The 16,513-nt window shown below is 48.2% G+C and overlaps 1 protein-coding gene across 3 annotated transcripts in view; it reads right to left on the bottom strand.

The window, feature by feature from the left end:
- Positions 1 to 16,513, bottom strand: part of MAG (myelin associated glycoprotein) — a 331,431-nt gene that overhangs the window by 97,104 nt on the left and 217,814 nt on the right. For all 3 annotated transcript variants that reach the window (XM_069201179.1, XM_069201178.1, XM_069201177.1), the window contains one exon: positions 15,136 to 15,238. In XM_069201179.1, the coding sequence (XP_069057280.1) occupies positions 15,136 to 15,238 (103 nt within the window). The remainder of the gene's footprint in view (positions 1 to 15,135; positions 15,239 to 16,513) is intronic.

Raw genomic sequence — 16,513 nt, forward strand, 5'->3', positions numbered from 1 at the left:
TGCCTCTGCAAGTGACCCATGGCTTCCTGTGAACATATGCAGCCAAGAACAACTCTGTCATTTTAATGTCCCAGGTGATAGCAACTTTCAATACATTTTGATTGCCAAAAGGCTATATACCTTAAAAGTAATGTATAGATGGTTCATAAAGTTCAAATCTGATTTGTCCAAAATAGTTTACCAAGGTCTCTTAAGAAAGCATATTTGAGCTAATTCATAAAATGTATGTTTTTTTTTTTTTTTGGGCTAACGATTCCGACCCCCTGCCATTGAACACTCAGAATGCTGAGTAACAACTTGTTCAATAATGCAGATGAGGCTGTAAGCAGGGAGGGATCTGGGAAGGAAAGGGCTTCTTTTGAGCATAAGGGGATTATTATGACCCTTGCGGTCCTGCCGCGCAACACCGGCAGTGGTGGTCAGACTGCTGACAGCGTGGCGGTGCAGGACTGCCAAATTATGACCACTGCAGTGAACTGGCTGAATCGCAGCCAGTTCACTGCCTATACCCCCAGGGGGATGGGACCGCCTAACCGAAGGTTAACCACCTTTGGCCCAGCAGTCCACCTAACACCGCCTGTGGTATAATGAGTATCCTTACCATCAGGAATTTTGTGACAGCAGCCCCACCACGAAATCCCTGGTGGTAAGGACACTGGCGACAGGAATACCAATTCCTGTCACCACAACAGGACTCCCCAACACCCCCTCCATGTAGCAGCCCCTCCCCACCCCATCAGAAGTCCCCCACCCTTGCCAAGCAGTGATGCCCCCGCCCCGATTCCCGTATTGACCCCCTCGCCCCGGATCCATGCATGCACACACCACACATACAGACATAGACACACACATCCGCGCTCACTCATTCACACACACATGCACAAATGCATAAATGGCCACGACACTCCCCCTACCCACCACATACACGCACACATACTACCCCTACCCCCAGCATACACGCATTCACACAAGCACACGGACACTTGCACACACACGCACACAAACACACACAACACCCAACCCCCTCCCCTGTCAGTCGATCACCTTACCTGGTGGTCACGGTGGTCGTCTGGGAGGGAACGTGATCCATGCTGCTTGCTCCGCTAACACAACACCGCAGTGCCGTCTACAATGTTGTAATACGCCGGGCGGTGTTGTGGTGACGTGGCGGTGGCGATGGAGAAAGCTCCACTAGACCGCCGACCGCCAGTATGGCTGTTGGTGGACAGCAGCCAGCAGCCATAATATGGTGGTCTGAAGACCGCCAACACTGGTGGTCACATGGTGGGAGTGACTTCAGCGGTCTACTAAAAAGACAGCCAAAGTCATAATGAAGGCCTAACTCTCACCTTATGTTGGATTTCTGTCCATATATATTTGTGACCCTTTGAGGAAGGGTTAGCATCATTTGGTTGGAAGAAAAGCAACAGGTCAGTCATTATAGTAGCTGAGCCTCTGGAGCAGTTTATGTGATCAAGCTTTATTTTGCCATTAGTAGCTTAACGTCATAGTATCAGCAAGTGATAACTTTGCAGCTTTACTATTGAGTGACGCATGAGGTGATTTCCTCTCTCTCTGTTTGATTTATTGTATTATTATGTTTTTATCACATTTTATAAATTAGAGGGCTTATTTACAAGCCCACTGCGCCGCCGGTGCGTCCCTATTTATATGGGAAAAAGTGACTTACCGATGGCCAAAGGGCTGGTAAATAAACCCAGATGTTTTAGATGTTGCAGTGCTTTAGGGGGTGGTACTAACATTTTCTCGCAAAAGTCATTACAATGCAAGACATCTGATAAAGATATTGGACATGCATGTGAGCTTATGACAGTCTTATACAAGTTGACATAAAAATGTCACAAAAAAAACAGGGATGTTGATTATATGTTTAAAAGCTAGATTTCCTGTGTAGATTTTTTTTTAATTTTGTAAACAATGAAGTTTTAAAAAATTCAAAGTTTAGTGGAATTTGAATAAGGCAACAGAAAAACTGGCAAAATAATGTGTTCACATTGTAGCATCACAGTTCAGTATATACAATTATCCAAAAAAGCAATCACTGTGGGGAAAATCAGCATGAAAACGCATTAAAAAATAAACTTGAGCGGTGGACAGGGCCGGCTTTTGGGTGGTGCGAGCGGTGCGACCGCACCAGGCTCTGATCTCAAGGGGGGTACTGTGTTTAGCAATTACTTACGAAGCTTGCGATCTGAGTTTTGCCTAGTGGCAGCTTTGACACAATATAAAGTAGCAGAGAGGGTTAATAAGCCTGCTGCATAAAACAGAACTATGGGGCATGGTTAAGAAAAGTGGTGCTGCATACAATGCAGCAACACTTTTCTTGCACCCCTTAGTGCCCCCTAACGCCACCATGGATCATATTTAATAGATGGCTCACCATGGCGTTAGAGGACTAGCATCAGAATTTTTTACTCTACTCTGGCGCTTTGCAGGATTAGTGCAAAAAACATTAATATTGCAAAGCACCCAGAGGCCCATTGTAACCAATTGAAGCCTCCTTTTAATGCCTGCTCTAAGCAGAAGTTAAAAGTGCTGGAAAAAAATGACACAAAGAAATCTGACAGATTTCTTTTCGTCATTCTTTTGGCCCCCCCTAATGGGGGATGCCCCCTTTGCATACATTATGCCTGCCACAGGCATAATATAGCGTAAAGGGTTACAAAGTGGCGCAATGCATGCATTGCGCCTCTTTGTAAATATGGTGCAGCGATTTTGCCATTCTAATGCCGCATTAGTATATAAAAATGACAATAAAGTGGTGTTAGAATGGCACTAGGACTCTTAAATATGGCCCTATGGCAGTGTTTAATGTGTGCTTGTTGTTTCCAGTGCAGAGCACTGGCACTTATTTTTGAGGGCCTGCGCTTATTTTTCTGCCTCAAGCATTGACTGCGAGAAAAAGACACATATAGGAAAGATGGAGGAAAAGAAAAATGAAAACTCGTCACAATGATGAAAAAGCAGAAATCTGCAAGAGTGAGCTGAAGGGGCAGGGAGTGCCTGTAAATGGATTGAAGCGGCCCGAGATGGCTTCAGTATTGCGCTGCCTCTGTATTACGTGTTCACACATTTAATTGGAGCAGCTGCATGTTTAAGAGGAGGGCTTGGGCACCAGCACCTTTTTATTTACAAATTAGGCACTGCCTTATGGGGCATATTTGAAAAAAGTGGTGCTGCAGACAGAGCTCCGCACACTTTTGTGTGCCCCTTAGTGCCCCCCTAACACCACTGTTAGACCTGACAGCCTTAGGGTGGTCACCCCTAACTTTTTGCCTGCCTCCCTCCACTTTTTGGACACTGTTTTTGCTGGCTTTTAGACTCTGCGCACTTTACCACTGCTAACCAGTGCGAAAGTGCATATGCTCTCTCCCTTAAAATATGGTAACCTTGAATCATACCTGATTGGACTATTAATTTACTTATAAGTACCTAGTAATGTGCACTCTATGTGCATAGGGCCGGTAGATTAAATGCTACTAGTGGGCCTGCAGCACTGGTTGTGCCACCCAATTAAGTGGCCCCTTTCCCTTGTCTGAGGCCTGCCATTGCAAGGCCTGTGTGTGCAGTTTCACTGTCACCTCGACCTGGCATTTAAAAGTACTTGCCAAGCCTAAACCTCCCCTTTCTCCACATATAAGTCACCTCTAATGTGTGCCCTAGGTAACCCCTAGAGCAGGGTGCTGTTTGGGTGAAAGGCAGGACATGTACCTGTGTAGTTTACATGTCCTGGTAGTGTAAAACTCCTAAATTTGTTTTTGCACTACTGTGAGGCCTGCTCCCTTCATAGGCTAACATTGGGGCTGCCCTCATACAGTATTGAAGTGGTAGCTGCTGATTTGAAAGAGGTAGGAAGGTCATATTTAGTATGGCCAGAATGGTAATATGAAATCCTGCTGACTGGTGAAGTTGGATTTAATATTACTATTCTAGAAATGCCACTTTTAGAAAGTGAGCATTTCTTTGCACTTAAATCTTTCTGTGCTTACAATCCACGTCTGGCTGGGCTTAGTTGACAGCTCCTTGTGCATTCACTCAGACACACCCCAAACACAGGGTACTCAGCCTCACTTGCATACATCTGCATTTTGAATGGGTCTTCCTGGGTTGGGAGGGTGGAGGGCCTGCTCTCGCACGAAGGACTGCCACACCCCCTACTGGGACCCTGGCAGACAGGACTGAACTGAAAGGGCACCTGGTGCACTTCTTAGCCACTCTTTGAAGTCTCCCCCACTTCAAAGGCACATTTGGGTATAAAACAGGGCCTCTGCCCTACCTCATCAGACACTTGCTGGAGAAGAAACCTGAACCAGAAACTACATCCTGCCAAGAAGAACTGCCTGGCTGCTCAAAGGACTCACCTGTCTGCTTTCTACAGAGGACTGCTGCCTTGCTGTTGGCCTGCTGCCTTGCTGAACTCTTGTCTGGCTGTGAAAGTGCTCTCCAAGGGCTTGGATAGAGCTTGCCTCCTTTTCCCTTAAGTCTCAGGACCAAAAAGACTTCTCTTTTTCACTTGGACGCTCCGTGCGTCTAAATTTTCGACGCACAGCTTGTTCCGCGGCGATAAAAACGCTGCACACCGACGCTGATCGACGCGATGCCTTCGGGAGGACCGGAACTTCGACGCACGGCTTCGCAAGGACAACGCCGCCCGACCTCCAGAGGAGAAATCAACGCGACGCCTGCCGTGAGATCGAAATTTCGACGCGCAGCCCCGCAGAATGACACGCAGCCGGAAAACAAGCAGGAAAATCCACGCACAGACCCGGGACATCTGGTAATCCCCGCGATCCACAGAAAGAGACTGTCCGCGCGCCGGAAAACGACGCACGACTTCCCTGCGTGAAAAATAACGACGCAAGTCTGTGTGTGCTGGGGAGAAATCGACGCACGCACCCTTTTTCCACGTATCTCTTCTTCTGTAGCCCTCTGAGGAGATTTTCCACTCCAAACTAGGTACTTTGTGCTTGAAAGAGACTTTGTTTGCTTTTTAAAGACTTAAGACACTTTGGGGGTTATTCTAACTTTGGAGGAGGTTTTAATCCATCCCAAAAGTGACGGAAAAGTGACGGATTTACCACCAGCCGTATTACGAGTCCATTATATCCTATGGAACTCGTAATACGGCTGGTGGTATATCCGTCACTTTACCGTCACTTTTGGGACGGATTAACACTCCACCAAAGTTAGAATAACCCCCTTTATATCACTTTTCAGTGATATCTCTACAAATTCACATTGCAACTTTATTTGTTTTGACCTACAATTATCCTGATAAATATTATATATTTTTCTAAACACTGTGTGGTGTATTTTTGTGGTGCTATATGGTGGTATTGTATGATTTATTGCACAAATACTTTACACATTGCCTTCTAAGTTAAGCCTGACTGCTCGTGCCAAGCTACCAGAGGGTGGGCACAGGATAATCTTGGATTGTGTGTGACTTACCCTGACTAGAGTGAGGGCTTTTGCTTGGACAGGGGGTAACCTGACTGGCAACCAAAAACCCCATTTCTAACATTGGTGATCAGCGGTGAGGATAGGACTTGTATTTGTGCAGTGACATACAGTAGCTAAGTATTTCACTACCTACCCACAGTTGAAGGTCAACTTGATTTTTCTCTATTTTTGCAAATTCGTTTTTTCCTGACAATTTTCAAAAACTAAATCCTCACTCAACATGTCTCTGACTGGGTCTCAGATAGGAGACTTTGACCTAGTCCTGTTGGATACATATACGGTCAAACAACTAAAAGGATTCTGCAGGGCAATGAGGGTACCCACCGAAGGGGCCTCCAAAAAGGAGGATTTTCAAATGGCGCTGAGGGCCTGGGCAGAAGCCCATTTAGAAGAGGATGATGAGGAAGAGGAGCCAGAAAATGGCGCCTCAGAGGATTTGCTACTATCTGTGGATGGTGTTACCACTGCAATTGTGCCCCCTTCCAGACCAGGGAGCAGTGTCTCTGTGCAAAGCCTGACCGCAGAGGAAAGGAGAGAGGAAAGGGAGTTCAATTGCAAATGGCAAAACTGAAAATTGAGGCTCAACAGGAGGAAAGAAGGGCAGAGAGAGAAGCCAAGCAAGCTGAGGCTGAAAGAGCAGCCAAACAGATTGAAGCTGAAAGAGCTGAAGCTGCAGCCGAGAGCCTTGGCTGAAAAGAAACTGTTATTGGCTCATGAACTGAGTCTCAAGGAGCTGGATCTCAAGGCAAAGCAGTCTGAATCCAGCAATAATGGTGGCAGCATACTGACAGGACCTGCTGGAGAAAAGAAGGTTTGTATACCCAAAAATGTGGTGTCCAGTTTTGTGGTGGGAGATGACATAGACAAATGGTTAGCTGCTTATGAAGTTGCACTAAGGGCCCATGAGGCTCCTGAAGGGCAATGGGGGGTAGCTATGTGGGGTTAAGTACCGCCATTGGGGAGGGACACACTTCTCACATTGGATCAACCTGATCAAAACACATACCCACTTCAGAAAGCCACTTTACTTGCCAAGTTTGGGCTGACCCCTGAGGGATACCGTCAGAGGTTCAGGGACAGCACCAAACAAACCACACAAACATGGGTAGATTTCTTTGACTTCTCCAGTAAGGCACTGAATGGATGGGTGCAGGGCAACAAAGTAGATGATTATAAAGGTTTATATGACTTGATTCTGAGAGAGCATATGCTTAATACTACTTTTACAGAGTTGCGCCAGCACTTAGTGGATAGTAAGCTGACTGATCCCAGGAAGCTTGCTGAGGAGGCGGACCTCTGGGTTAGCACCAGTGTCCAAGAAGGTACCTGGGGGGGACACCCACAAAGGTGGTCAGGGTTCCAAACCGAAGAAAGAGGGGGGAGATAAACTTACAGATAAGGAACTCTCCAAAGGCCCCCAAAAGAATTCCCAGGGAGGGGTTGGCAACCATTCCTTTTCCAGATTTGGGAAAAAGCCAGGGACATATGATAGGTCAGGAAAATCCAACCCCAAATGCATGGAGTGTTACCAGTATGGTCACTATAAAGGCGACCCCCAGTGCTCCAAGAGAGCACCGTCCACTACCGGACAGACACCTGGGTTGACTAGTGTAGCGCTCGGGGGGAGATGGACCCAGATAGCTTTGGGGAACAGGTAGAGATTTCCCTAGTGTCCCTGGGTGAGGGAGAAATGGTGCCCAAAGCCCACATGCCCCAAAATACTTCCAAGTACAGGCAGTGGGTCACCATTGATGGACAGAAGGTGGAGGCTCTGCGTGACACAGGAGCCAGTATGACTACTATCAAGAGTCAGCTGGTGTCACAGAACAGATAGTCCCTAATACATTCCACCAGGTCATAGTCGCTGACAATCGTGAGAGTCACCTACCGGTGGCTCTGGTTCCCTTTGAGTAGGGGGGGGTCTCTGGTACTCTGAAAGTAGCTGTGAGTCCTGCCATGCCTGTAGATTGTCTGTTAGGCAATGATCTTGAGCATACTGCTTGGAAAGAAGTGGAGCTCAGATCTCACCTGGAGATGTTAGGGTTACCTGAGTGGGTCTGCATGACCACACGGTCCATGGCTGACCGAGAGGGAAGTCAAGGGCGTCTGGAGCCTGGAACAATGGCCCAGAGAGCTGCCAAGAGGAGGGGCGCGGGAAACCGGCCCCAGAAGTTCCCGCAGTGGTTGACGGGCCTCCTGAGGAGGAGGCTCCCGAGCCACCTGGGGAAGAAATTGCCACCCTAGGTGACCTACCTGAGCTTGCTGGCTGGCAAGTTGAGGGTGGACCCACCAGGGAGGAATTCTGCAAGGCGCAGAAAGAATGTCCCACTCTTGAGGGTCTGAGGAAGCAAGCCTCAGACCAGGCGGCAGATGAAGCCTCTGGCGATCACCACATATATTGGGAGAATGATCTCCTCTACAGTGAGCCTAAGGTTCCGGCCTTTGGGGCAGCGCATACGCTGGTGGTACCCCAGTGTTACCGAACCTTCCTACTGGGTCTGGCTCACGACATTCCCCTGGCAGGACATTTGGGGCAAGGCAAGACTTTTGACAGGCTTGTCATCCACTTTTATTGGCCCAGAATGAGGACAAACTCAGATAAGTTCTGCAGATCTTGTCCTACCTGCCAGGCCAGTGGTAAAGCAGGAAAAAGGGTTAAAACCCCCCTGATTCCACTTCCTGTCGTTGGCACCCCCTTTGAAAGGGTGGGCATCGACATTGTTGGACCATTGGACCCCAAAACTGCCTTAGGCAACAGGTTCATCCTGGTTTTGGTGGACCATGCCACCCGTTACCCAGAGGCAATCCCTCTGAGGACCGTAACTGCACCAGTGGTGACCAGAACTCTGATGGGGATATTTACCCGTGTGGGATTCCCAAAGGAGATAGTGTCTGACAGAGGCACTAACTTCATGTCTGCATACATGAAGTCTCTGTGGGATGCATCTGGTGTAACCTACAAGTTCACCACACGCTATCACCCCCAGTCTAATGGTCTTGTGGAGAGATTCAACAAGACCTTGAAAGGCATGATTGGTGGCCTCTCTGAGGCCATGAGGCGTAAGTGGGACGTCCTCTTACCATGCCTTCTCTTTGCTTACAGAGAGGTCCCCCAGAGGGGGGTGGGGTTCAGTCCCTTTGAGCTTCTCTATGGGTACCCTGTCAGGGGACCCTTAAGCATTGTCAAGGAGGGGTTGGAGAAAGCTCCAAAGGCACCCCCTCAGGATGTTGTCAGCTACATGTTGGCCCTCCGCAACCAGATGACCCGCTTCTGGAAAGAGGCCCAAATTAACCTTGAGGCCAGTCAAGAGGTAATGAAACGCTGGTATGACCAGAAGGCCACCCTGGTAGAGTTTCAACCTGGAGACAAAGTGTGGGTAATGGAGCCAGTAGAGCCTCGAGCTCTCCAGGACCGCTGGTCTGGCCCATTTGAAGTAAAGGAGCGGAAAGGGGAGGCCACTTACCTAGTGGACCTCCAAACCCCTAGTTACCCCCTAAGGGTGCTCCATGTTAACCGACTAAAGGCTCATTTTGAGAGGTCTGAGGTCAACATGCTTCTGGTCACAGATGAAGGAATGGAAGAGGAGAGTGAACCTCTCCCCGACCTCCTCTCTGCCTAAGAAGGTGATGGGTCAGTGAAAGGGGTCATTCTTTCTGACTCCCTGACTCCAAACCAGAAAGGAGACTGCTATGAGCTGTTGGAGCAGTTCTCCCCCCTGTTCTCCCTTACTCCTGGACTGACCCACCTCTGTGTTCATGACATTGACACCGGTGACAGTCTCCCTGTGAAGAACAAAATTTACAGGTTATCGGATAAGGTGAAGGCCAGCATCAAGGAGGAGGTCTCCAAGATGTTAGCTCTAATGGTTATCGAGAAATCCAGTAGTCCCTGGGCCAGCCCAGTGGTGTTGGTCCCTAAGGCTACTGCCCCAGGTGCGAAGCCAGAACTCCGGTTCTGTGTGGACTACCGGGGTCTCAACTCAGTCACACGAACTGATGCTCACCCCATCCCCCGAGCGGACGAGCTCGTTGACAGGCTGGGCGCTGCCAAGTTCCTGAGTACGTTTGATCTTACTTCTGGGTACTGGCAGATCGCCCTGACTGAGGGGGCTAAAGAAAGATCCGCATTTTCAACCCCTGATGGCCATTACCAGTTCCGGGTGATGCTGTTTGGATTGAAAAATGCCCCCGCTACCTTCCAACGGTTGGTTAACGGGGTCCTGGCTGACAAGGATGCCTTCTGTGCAGCCTACCTGGATGACATAGCTGTCTACAGTTCCAGCTGGGAGGAACACCTGCTCCACCTCAAGGAGGTGCTTCAGGCCCTGCAACAGGCAGGCCTGACCATCAAGGCTAGTAAGTGACAGATTGGGCAGGGTTCCGTGGTGTATTTGGGACACCTAGTGGGTGGTGGCAAGGTGCAGCCACTCCAGGCCAAGATTGAAACTATCAAGGCCTGGCAACCACCTAGAACTCAGACTGAGGTGAGAGCCTTTTTAGGCATCACAGGATACTACCGCAGATTTGTCAAGGGCTATGGTACCATTGTGTCACCCTTGACAGAACTCACTTCCAAGAAACAACCTAGGTTGGTGAATTGGACAGAGGCTTGTCAGAAAGCCTTTGACTCCCTGAAGGAAGCCATGTGCAAGGCCCCCGTGCTCAAGGCCCCTGACTACTCCCAGGAATTTATTGTGCAGACAGACGCTTCAGAGCATGGCATAGCGGCAGTCCTAGCACAGCTAAATGAGGAGGGCCTAGACCAACCAGTAGTCTTTATTAGCAGAAGGTTATTACCACGGGAACAGAGGTGGAGTGCTATTGAGAGAGAAGCTTTTGCTGTGGTCTGGGCACTGATGAAGCTAAGACCCTACCTGTTTGGGATTCACTTCCGGGTTCAGACAGACCACAGGCCCCTCAGATGGCTCATGCAGATGAGGGGTGAGAATCCAAAACTCCTGAGGTGGTCCATTTCCCTACAGTGGATGGACTGTACAGTGGAACATCGCCCAGGGGTTGACCACGCCAATGCTGATGGTCTCTCCAGATACTTTCGCCTTAGCGATGAGAGCTCCCAGGAGGTTGGGTAGCTCTCCCCACTTTCAGCTGGGGGGGGCACATGTTAGACCTGACAGCCTTAGGGTGGTCACCCCTAACTTTTTGCCTGCCTCCCTCCACTTTTTGGACACTGTTTTTGCTGCCTTTTAGACTCTGCGCACTTTACCACTGCTAACCAGTGCTAAAGTGCATATGCTCTCTCCCTTAAAACATGGTAACCTTGAATCATACCTGATTGGACTATTAATTTACTTATAAGTCCCTAGTAATGTGCACTCTATGTGCATAGGGCCGGTAGATTAAATGCTACTAGTGGGCCTGCAGCACTGGTTGTGCCACCCACTTAAGTAGCCCCTTTCCCTTGTCTCAGGCCTGCCATTGCAAGGCCTGTGTGTGCAGTTTCACTGTCACCTCGACTTGGCATTTAAAAGTACTTGCCAAGCCTAAACCTCCCCTTTCTCCCCATAAAAGTCACCTCTAATGTGTGCCCTAGGTAACCCCTAGAGCAGGGTGCTGTGTGGGTGAAAGGCAGGACATGTACCTGTGTAGTTTACATGTCCTGGTAGTGTAAAACTCCTAAATTCGTTTTTGCACTACTGTGAGGCCTGCTCCCTTCATAGGCTAACATTGAGGCTGCCCTCATACATTATTGAAGTGGTAGCTACTGATCTGAAAGGAGTAGGAAGGTCATATTTAGTATGGCCAGAATGGTAATATGAAATCCTGCTGACTGGTGAAGTTGGATTTAATATTACTATTCTAGAAAGGCCACTTTTAGAAAGTGAGCATTTCTTTGCACTTAAATCTTTCTGTGCCTTACAATCCACGTCTGGCTGGGCTTAGTTGACAGCTCCTTGTGCATTCACTCAGACACACCCCAAACACAGGGTACTCAGCCTCACTTGCATACATCTGCATTTTGAATGGGTCTTCCTTGGCTGGGAGGGTGGAGGGCCTGCTCTCGCACGAAGGACTGCCACACCCCCTACCGGGACCCTGGCAGACATGATTGAACTGAAAGGGGACCTGGTGCACTTCTTAGGCTCTCTTTGAAGTCTCCCACACTTCAAAGGCACATTTGGGTATAAAACAGGGCCTCTGCCCTACCTCATCAGACACTTGCTGGAGAAGAAACCTGAACCAGAAACTACATCCTGCCAAGAAGAACTGCCTGGCTGCTCAAAGGACTCACCTGTCTGCTTTCTACAGAGGACTGCTGCCTTTCTGTTGGCCTGCTGCCTTGCTGAACTCTTATCTGGCTGTGAAAGTGCTCTCCAAGGGCTTGGATAGAGCTTGCCTCCTATTCCCTGAAGTCTCAGGACCAAAATGACTTCTCTTTTTCACTTGGATGCTCCGTGCGCCTAAATTTTCGATGCACAGCTTGTTCCGCGGCAAGAAAAACGCCGCACACCGACGCTGATCGACGCGACGCCTTCGGGAGGACCGGAACTTCGACGCACGGCTTCGCAAGGACAACGCCGCCCGACCTCCAGAGGAGAAATCGCTGCGACGCCTGCCGTGAGATCGAAATTTCGATGCACAGCCCCGCAGAACGATGCGCAGCTGGAAAACAAGCAGGAAAATCCACGCACAGACCGGGGACATCTGGTAATCCCCACGATCCACAGAAAGTGACTGTCTTCGCGCCGGAAGAAGACGCACGACTTCCCCGCATGAAAAATAACGACGCAACTCCGTGTGTGCTGGGGAGAAATCGATGCGCGCACCCTTTTTCCACATATCTCTTCTTCTGTGGCCCTCTGAGGAGATTTTCCACTCCAAACCAGGTACTTTGTGCTTGAAAGAGACTTTGGCCCTCATTATGACTCCGGCGGGCGGCGGAGGCCGCCCGCCAGAATTCCGCCCTCCGTAATACCGCTCCGCGGTCAGAAGACCGCGGAGGGTATTATGAGTTTTTCCCTGGGCTGGCGGGCGGTCTCCAAAAGATCGCCCGCCAGCCCAGGGAAAAACTCCCTTCCCACGAGGATGCCGGCTCGTAATAGAGCCGGCGGAGTGGGAAGGTGCGACGGGTGCTGTTGCACCCGTCGCGTATTTCACTGTCTGCAAGGCAGACAGTGAAATACATTTTGGGGCCCTCTTACGGGGGCCCCGCGACTCCCCCTCCCGCCATCCGGTTCCCGGCGGGAGAACCGCCAGGAACTGGATGGCGGGAGGGGGAGTCGGAATCCCCAAGCCGGCGCAGCAAGCTGCGCCAGCTTGGAGGATTCCTTGGGGGCAGCGGGAAACCGGCGGGAGACCGCCGGTTTCCCTTCTCTGACCGCGGCTAAGCCGCCGCGGTCAGAATGCCCCGCGGGGCACCGCCGGCCTGTCGGCGGTGCCTCCGCGTCCAGCGGCCCTGGCGGTTACAAACCGCCAGGGTCGTAATGAGGGCCTTTGTTTGCTTTTTAAAGACTTAAGACACTTTATATCACTTTTCAGTGATATCTCTACAAATTCACATTGCAACTTTATTCGTTTTGACCTGCAATTATCCTGATAAATATTATATATTTTTCTAAACACTGTGTGGTGTATTTTTGTGGTGCTATATGGTGGTATTGTATGATTTATTGCACAAATACTTTACACATTGCCTTCTAAGTTAAGCCTGACTGCTCGTGCCAAGCTACCAGAGGGTGGGCACAGGATAATCTTGGATTGTGTGTGACTTACCCTGACTAGAGTGAGGGCTTTTGCTTGGACAGGGGGTAACCTGACTGGCAACCAAAAACCCCATTTCTAACAACCACCATGTGTGCGACATATTTAAAATATGGCGCCCCATGGTGGTAGTTAGAGGACTAGCTTCAGAATTTTATATGCTAGTCCGGCACTTTGCAGGATTAGCATAAAAAATGTTGACGCTAATCCTGCAAAGCACCCAGCGGCCCATTGTAACCAATGGAAGCTTCCTTTAAATGCCTGCTCTGAGCAGGCGTTAAAAGTGGCAGAAAAAAATTATGCAAAGAAATCTGTCAGATTTCTCTGCACCATTTTTTGGGCCTCCGTAAGGAGGGGATGCCCCCTTTGCATACATTATATCCGGCGCAGGCATACTGTAGCGCAAAGGATTACAAAGTGGCGCAAGGCATGCCACTTTGTAAATATGGTGCAGCATTTTTGGCCTCCTAACGCCACATTAGCTTAAAACAAATTACACTAATGTTGCATAAGAATGGCACTAGGGGCTCTTAAATATGCCCCTATGGGGCATATTATAAAAAAGTGGCACTTCACACAGTGCTGCACCACTTTTCTTGCACCCCTTAGCGCTCCCCTAACGCCACCATGTGTACACTGTATTTAAAATACGGTGCAACATGGCGGTAGTTAGGGGACTAATGTAAAAAAAAATGACGCTAGTCCGGCGCTTTGCACCATTAGCGTAAATAAATTTTAGGTTAATCCTGCAAAGCACTCAGAGGCCCATTATAACCAACAGATGCCTCCTTTTAATGCCTGTTTTGAGCAGACGTTAGAAGTGCCAGAAACATTTTTTTGGCACCCTCTAACGGCGGAACGCCACCTTTGCATACATTATGCCTGACGCAGGCATAATGTAGCGCAAAAGAGATACAAAGTGGCGCAATGCATGCATTGCGCCACTTTATAATAATGGCACAGTGCTTTTGGCCTTATAATGCCACATGAGCGTAAAAAAGTGACGCCAATGTGGCGTTAGAAGGGCGCTAGGGGCTTTGAAATATGCCCCTATATTTTTTGTGGCTAGCTGAGTGGTTTAGTAAAGCCAGCCTTTATAAGTGCTTTAAAACACATGAATATATGTGAAAGGGGAGCGACGGAGAGATGAGGGGCACATTTGCCGGTGGTACTGAGTGAAACCGAGGAGGAGGTCATGGGGTGAACAGCGCCACAGTAAACTGCCGCACAGGGCGCCATCAGTCCTAGAGCCGGCCCTGGCAGTGGATCTAACAATTATTTTCCCTTGCAGTATTACAGGTAGTCGGCTTCTCAGTTACAGGGCAAGAGTATGATTTTGAATACTTGGAGGGTTATTTTATGATCTGCGTCATTTCAAATATGCAGTTAACACAAGCTAGGAACCATAAGCCTTTTTGGACTAGAAGATCAGACCCATTCGTGATAAGGGGCCCTGTTGTCTATGTAAGCCTGCTAGATAACAAGCATGGAATCACAGCTTCCTAAATGTAATATATATTGTGTGCATTCAGTAGTATGGGTGATTATTTGACCTGGTGGTTGCAAATGGGGCCCACCGGTCACTCATTTTTAGGGGCTGGTATTTGTTTTTCCTCATCCGACTTTGACACAGCGAGAGAGAGAGAGAGACACAAAGGGAAAAGAAGGAGAAAGACAAAAAACAACGACAAAGAAAGAAAGCAAGCATGAAAAGGGAGCTGAAAGGGTGAGTTAAAGAGAAAGGGAGGAGTGTCTAGTTAAAGAAAGAGGCATGAGGTGGACTCAAGATTACACAGCCTTGATGTTCAGCACCCCAACATCCGATAGCCCTGCTCATGAGCAAAAACCCTGCCCCCGGCACGTATTCTTTTTCAAATTAAGGACTGAGTACAATGCATAGAAAAATGAGACCTTATCGGTACTCACACTTACTTGAGATATCTCCTGGTCAACAAAATTGCTCCAATCGCTGCTGCTGCCAACACTGCAAACACAACTCCGATGACGAGAGGAACAATTAAAGAGCCACTGCTCGCTGAACAGAAATTGAGAAGATAAGCGTCAAAGAGGCCAGAAAACGCATACACAAGCACGCTGTGGTGGAATTTTTAACGCGGGTGGCATATCACACAACGGCATTGCAGCTATTTTGGAATAGAGGCAGCTTCTGGACGGACACAAGATGCTTCTCGTAGGAGTTGGAACTATTATCAAACAGTGGGTGGGACATCCTCGAATACAAATCTTTACCATATACCACCAGCGTTATGAGGTAGGGTCAAGAAGGCGCACCCTGGTTCAAAACGAGGAAGACAACTCTCTGTAGTACCTACAAGAGGGACGGGTGATCTGCAGAGGGCTCACGCTCACCACATTTCCATAATCTCTTTATTCGAATGATTCATTAGAATCTTAGCACTACAGAGGACCTGATTAGCTTTTAAAATAAACATAACATCCGTAAAATGTGTCCAGTCATAAAATCACAAGTATAGAACACATTTCACCCTGAATACATAAAAATGAAAATACCATGCAAATAGATATCTTAAAACACAATTACAGAGAATTTCAGTCATACTTGGCAATAAAAAACACTTAATATTGGTGGAAAAAGCAGCAATACATGGAGTTCGCTCCTGCTGTACCTCAAAACCTATCCCTATTAATACCTTTCATAATGGGCCACAATTAGTTCAAAAGAAGTAATTTAAGGCCAGGGTCCTTCCTGCCCTTACAGTTTTTGCTACTAATTTTAAATACTTTATATACCTGCAGCTCAAAGGGGCGTCTGACGATGTGAAACATGCAATTACTGCTGACAGTTCTCACACCTGCTGATTGAAAAATGGTTTTAACAACTTCTTCCTTTCTGTCAGAAAAGCTAGGCATATACATGTCAGATGGATGAAATTTTCCTCTCTTAATAAACACAATTTGCAGAGAGTGCTTTCTATATTCTGGATCCACGAGATTAGGGAAAACTCCAAACCTCATCCTGAGAAACTCGTTTTTTGAAGGGTTTTGTATTACTTTACTATTGCCCAAGCATATGATCTATTTGCAAACGTATCTTTTCTTTTAACAATGAGATTTTCTTCATACAGCCATTACTAGCTCTTTTTAAAGGACTCTGGAGGTATGGACATTTCCCACAATGGACGATCCATCAGATCATTAGCACCACAGCTATCCTCTACTACACATACGCTACAAAGAACAGTGACCAAATGTTTGATTTATGAATCTTTTTACCAATCATTTTTAGGTCTCGGCTCTAGACGGCGTGCATGTGCTGTCTAGAACCAAG

Source organism: Pleurodeles waltl, chromosome 7, assembly GCF_031143425.1.
Source record: "Pleurodeles waltl isolate 20211129_DDA chromosome 7, aPleWal1.hap1.20221129, whole genome shotgun sequence".
NCBI lineage: Eukaryota > Metazoa > Chordata > Amphibia > Caudata > Salamandridae > Pleurodeles > Pleurodeles waltl.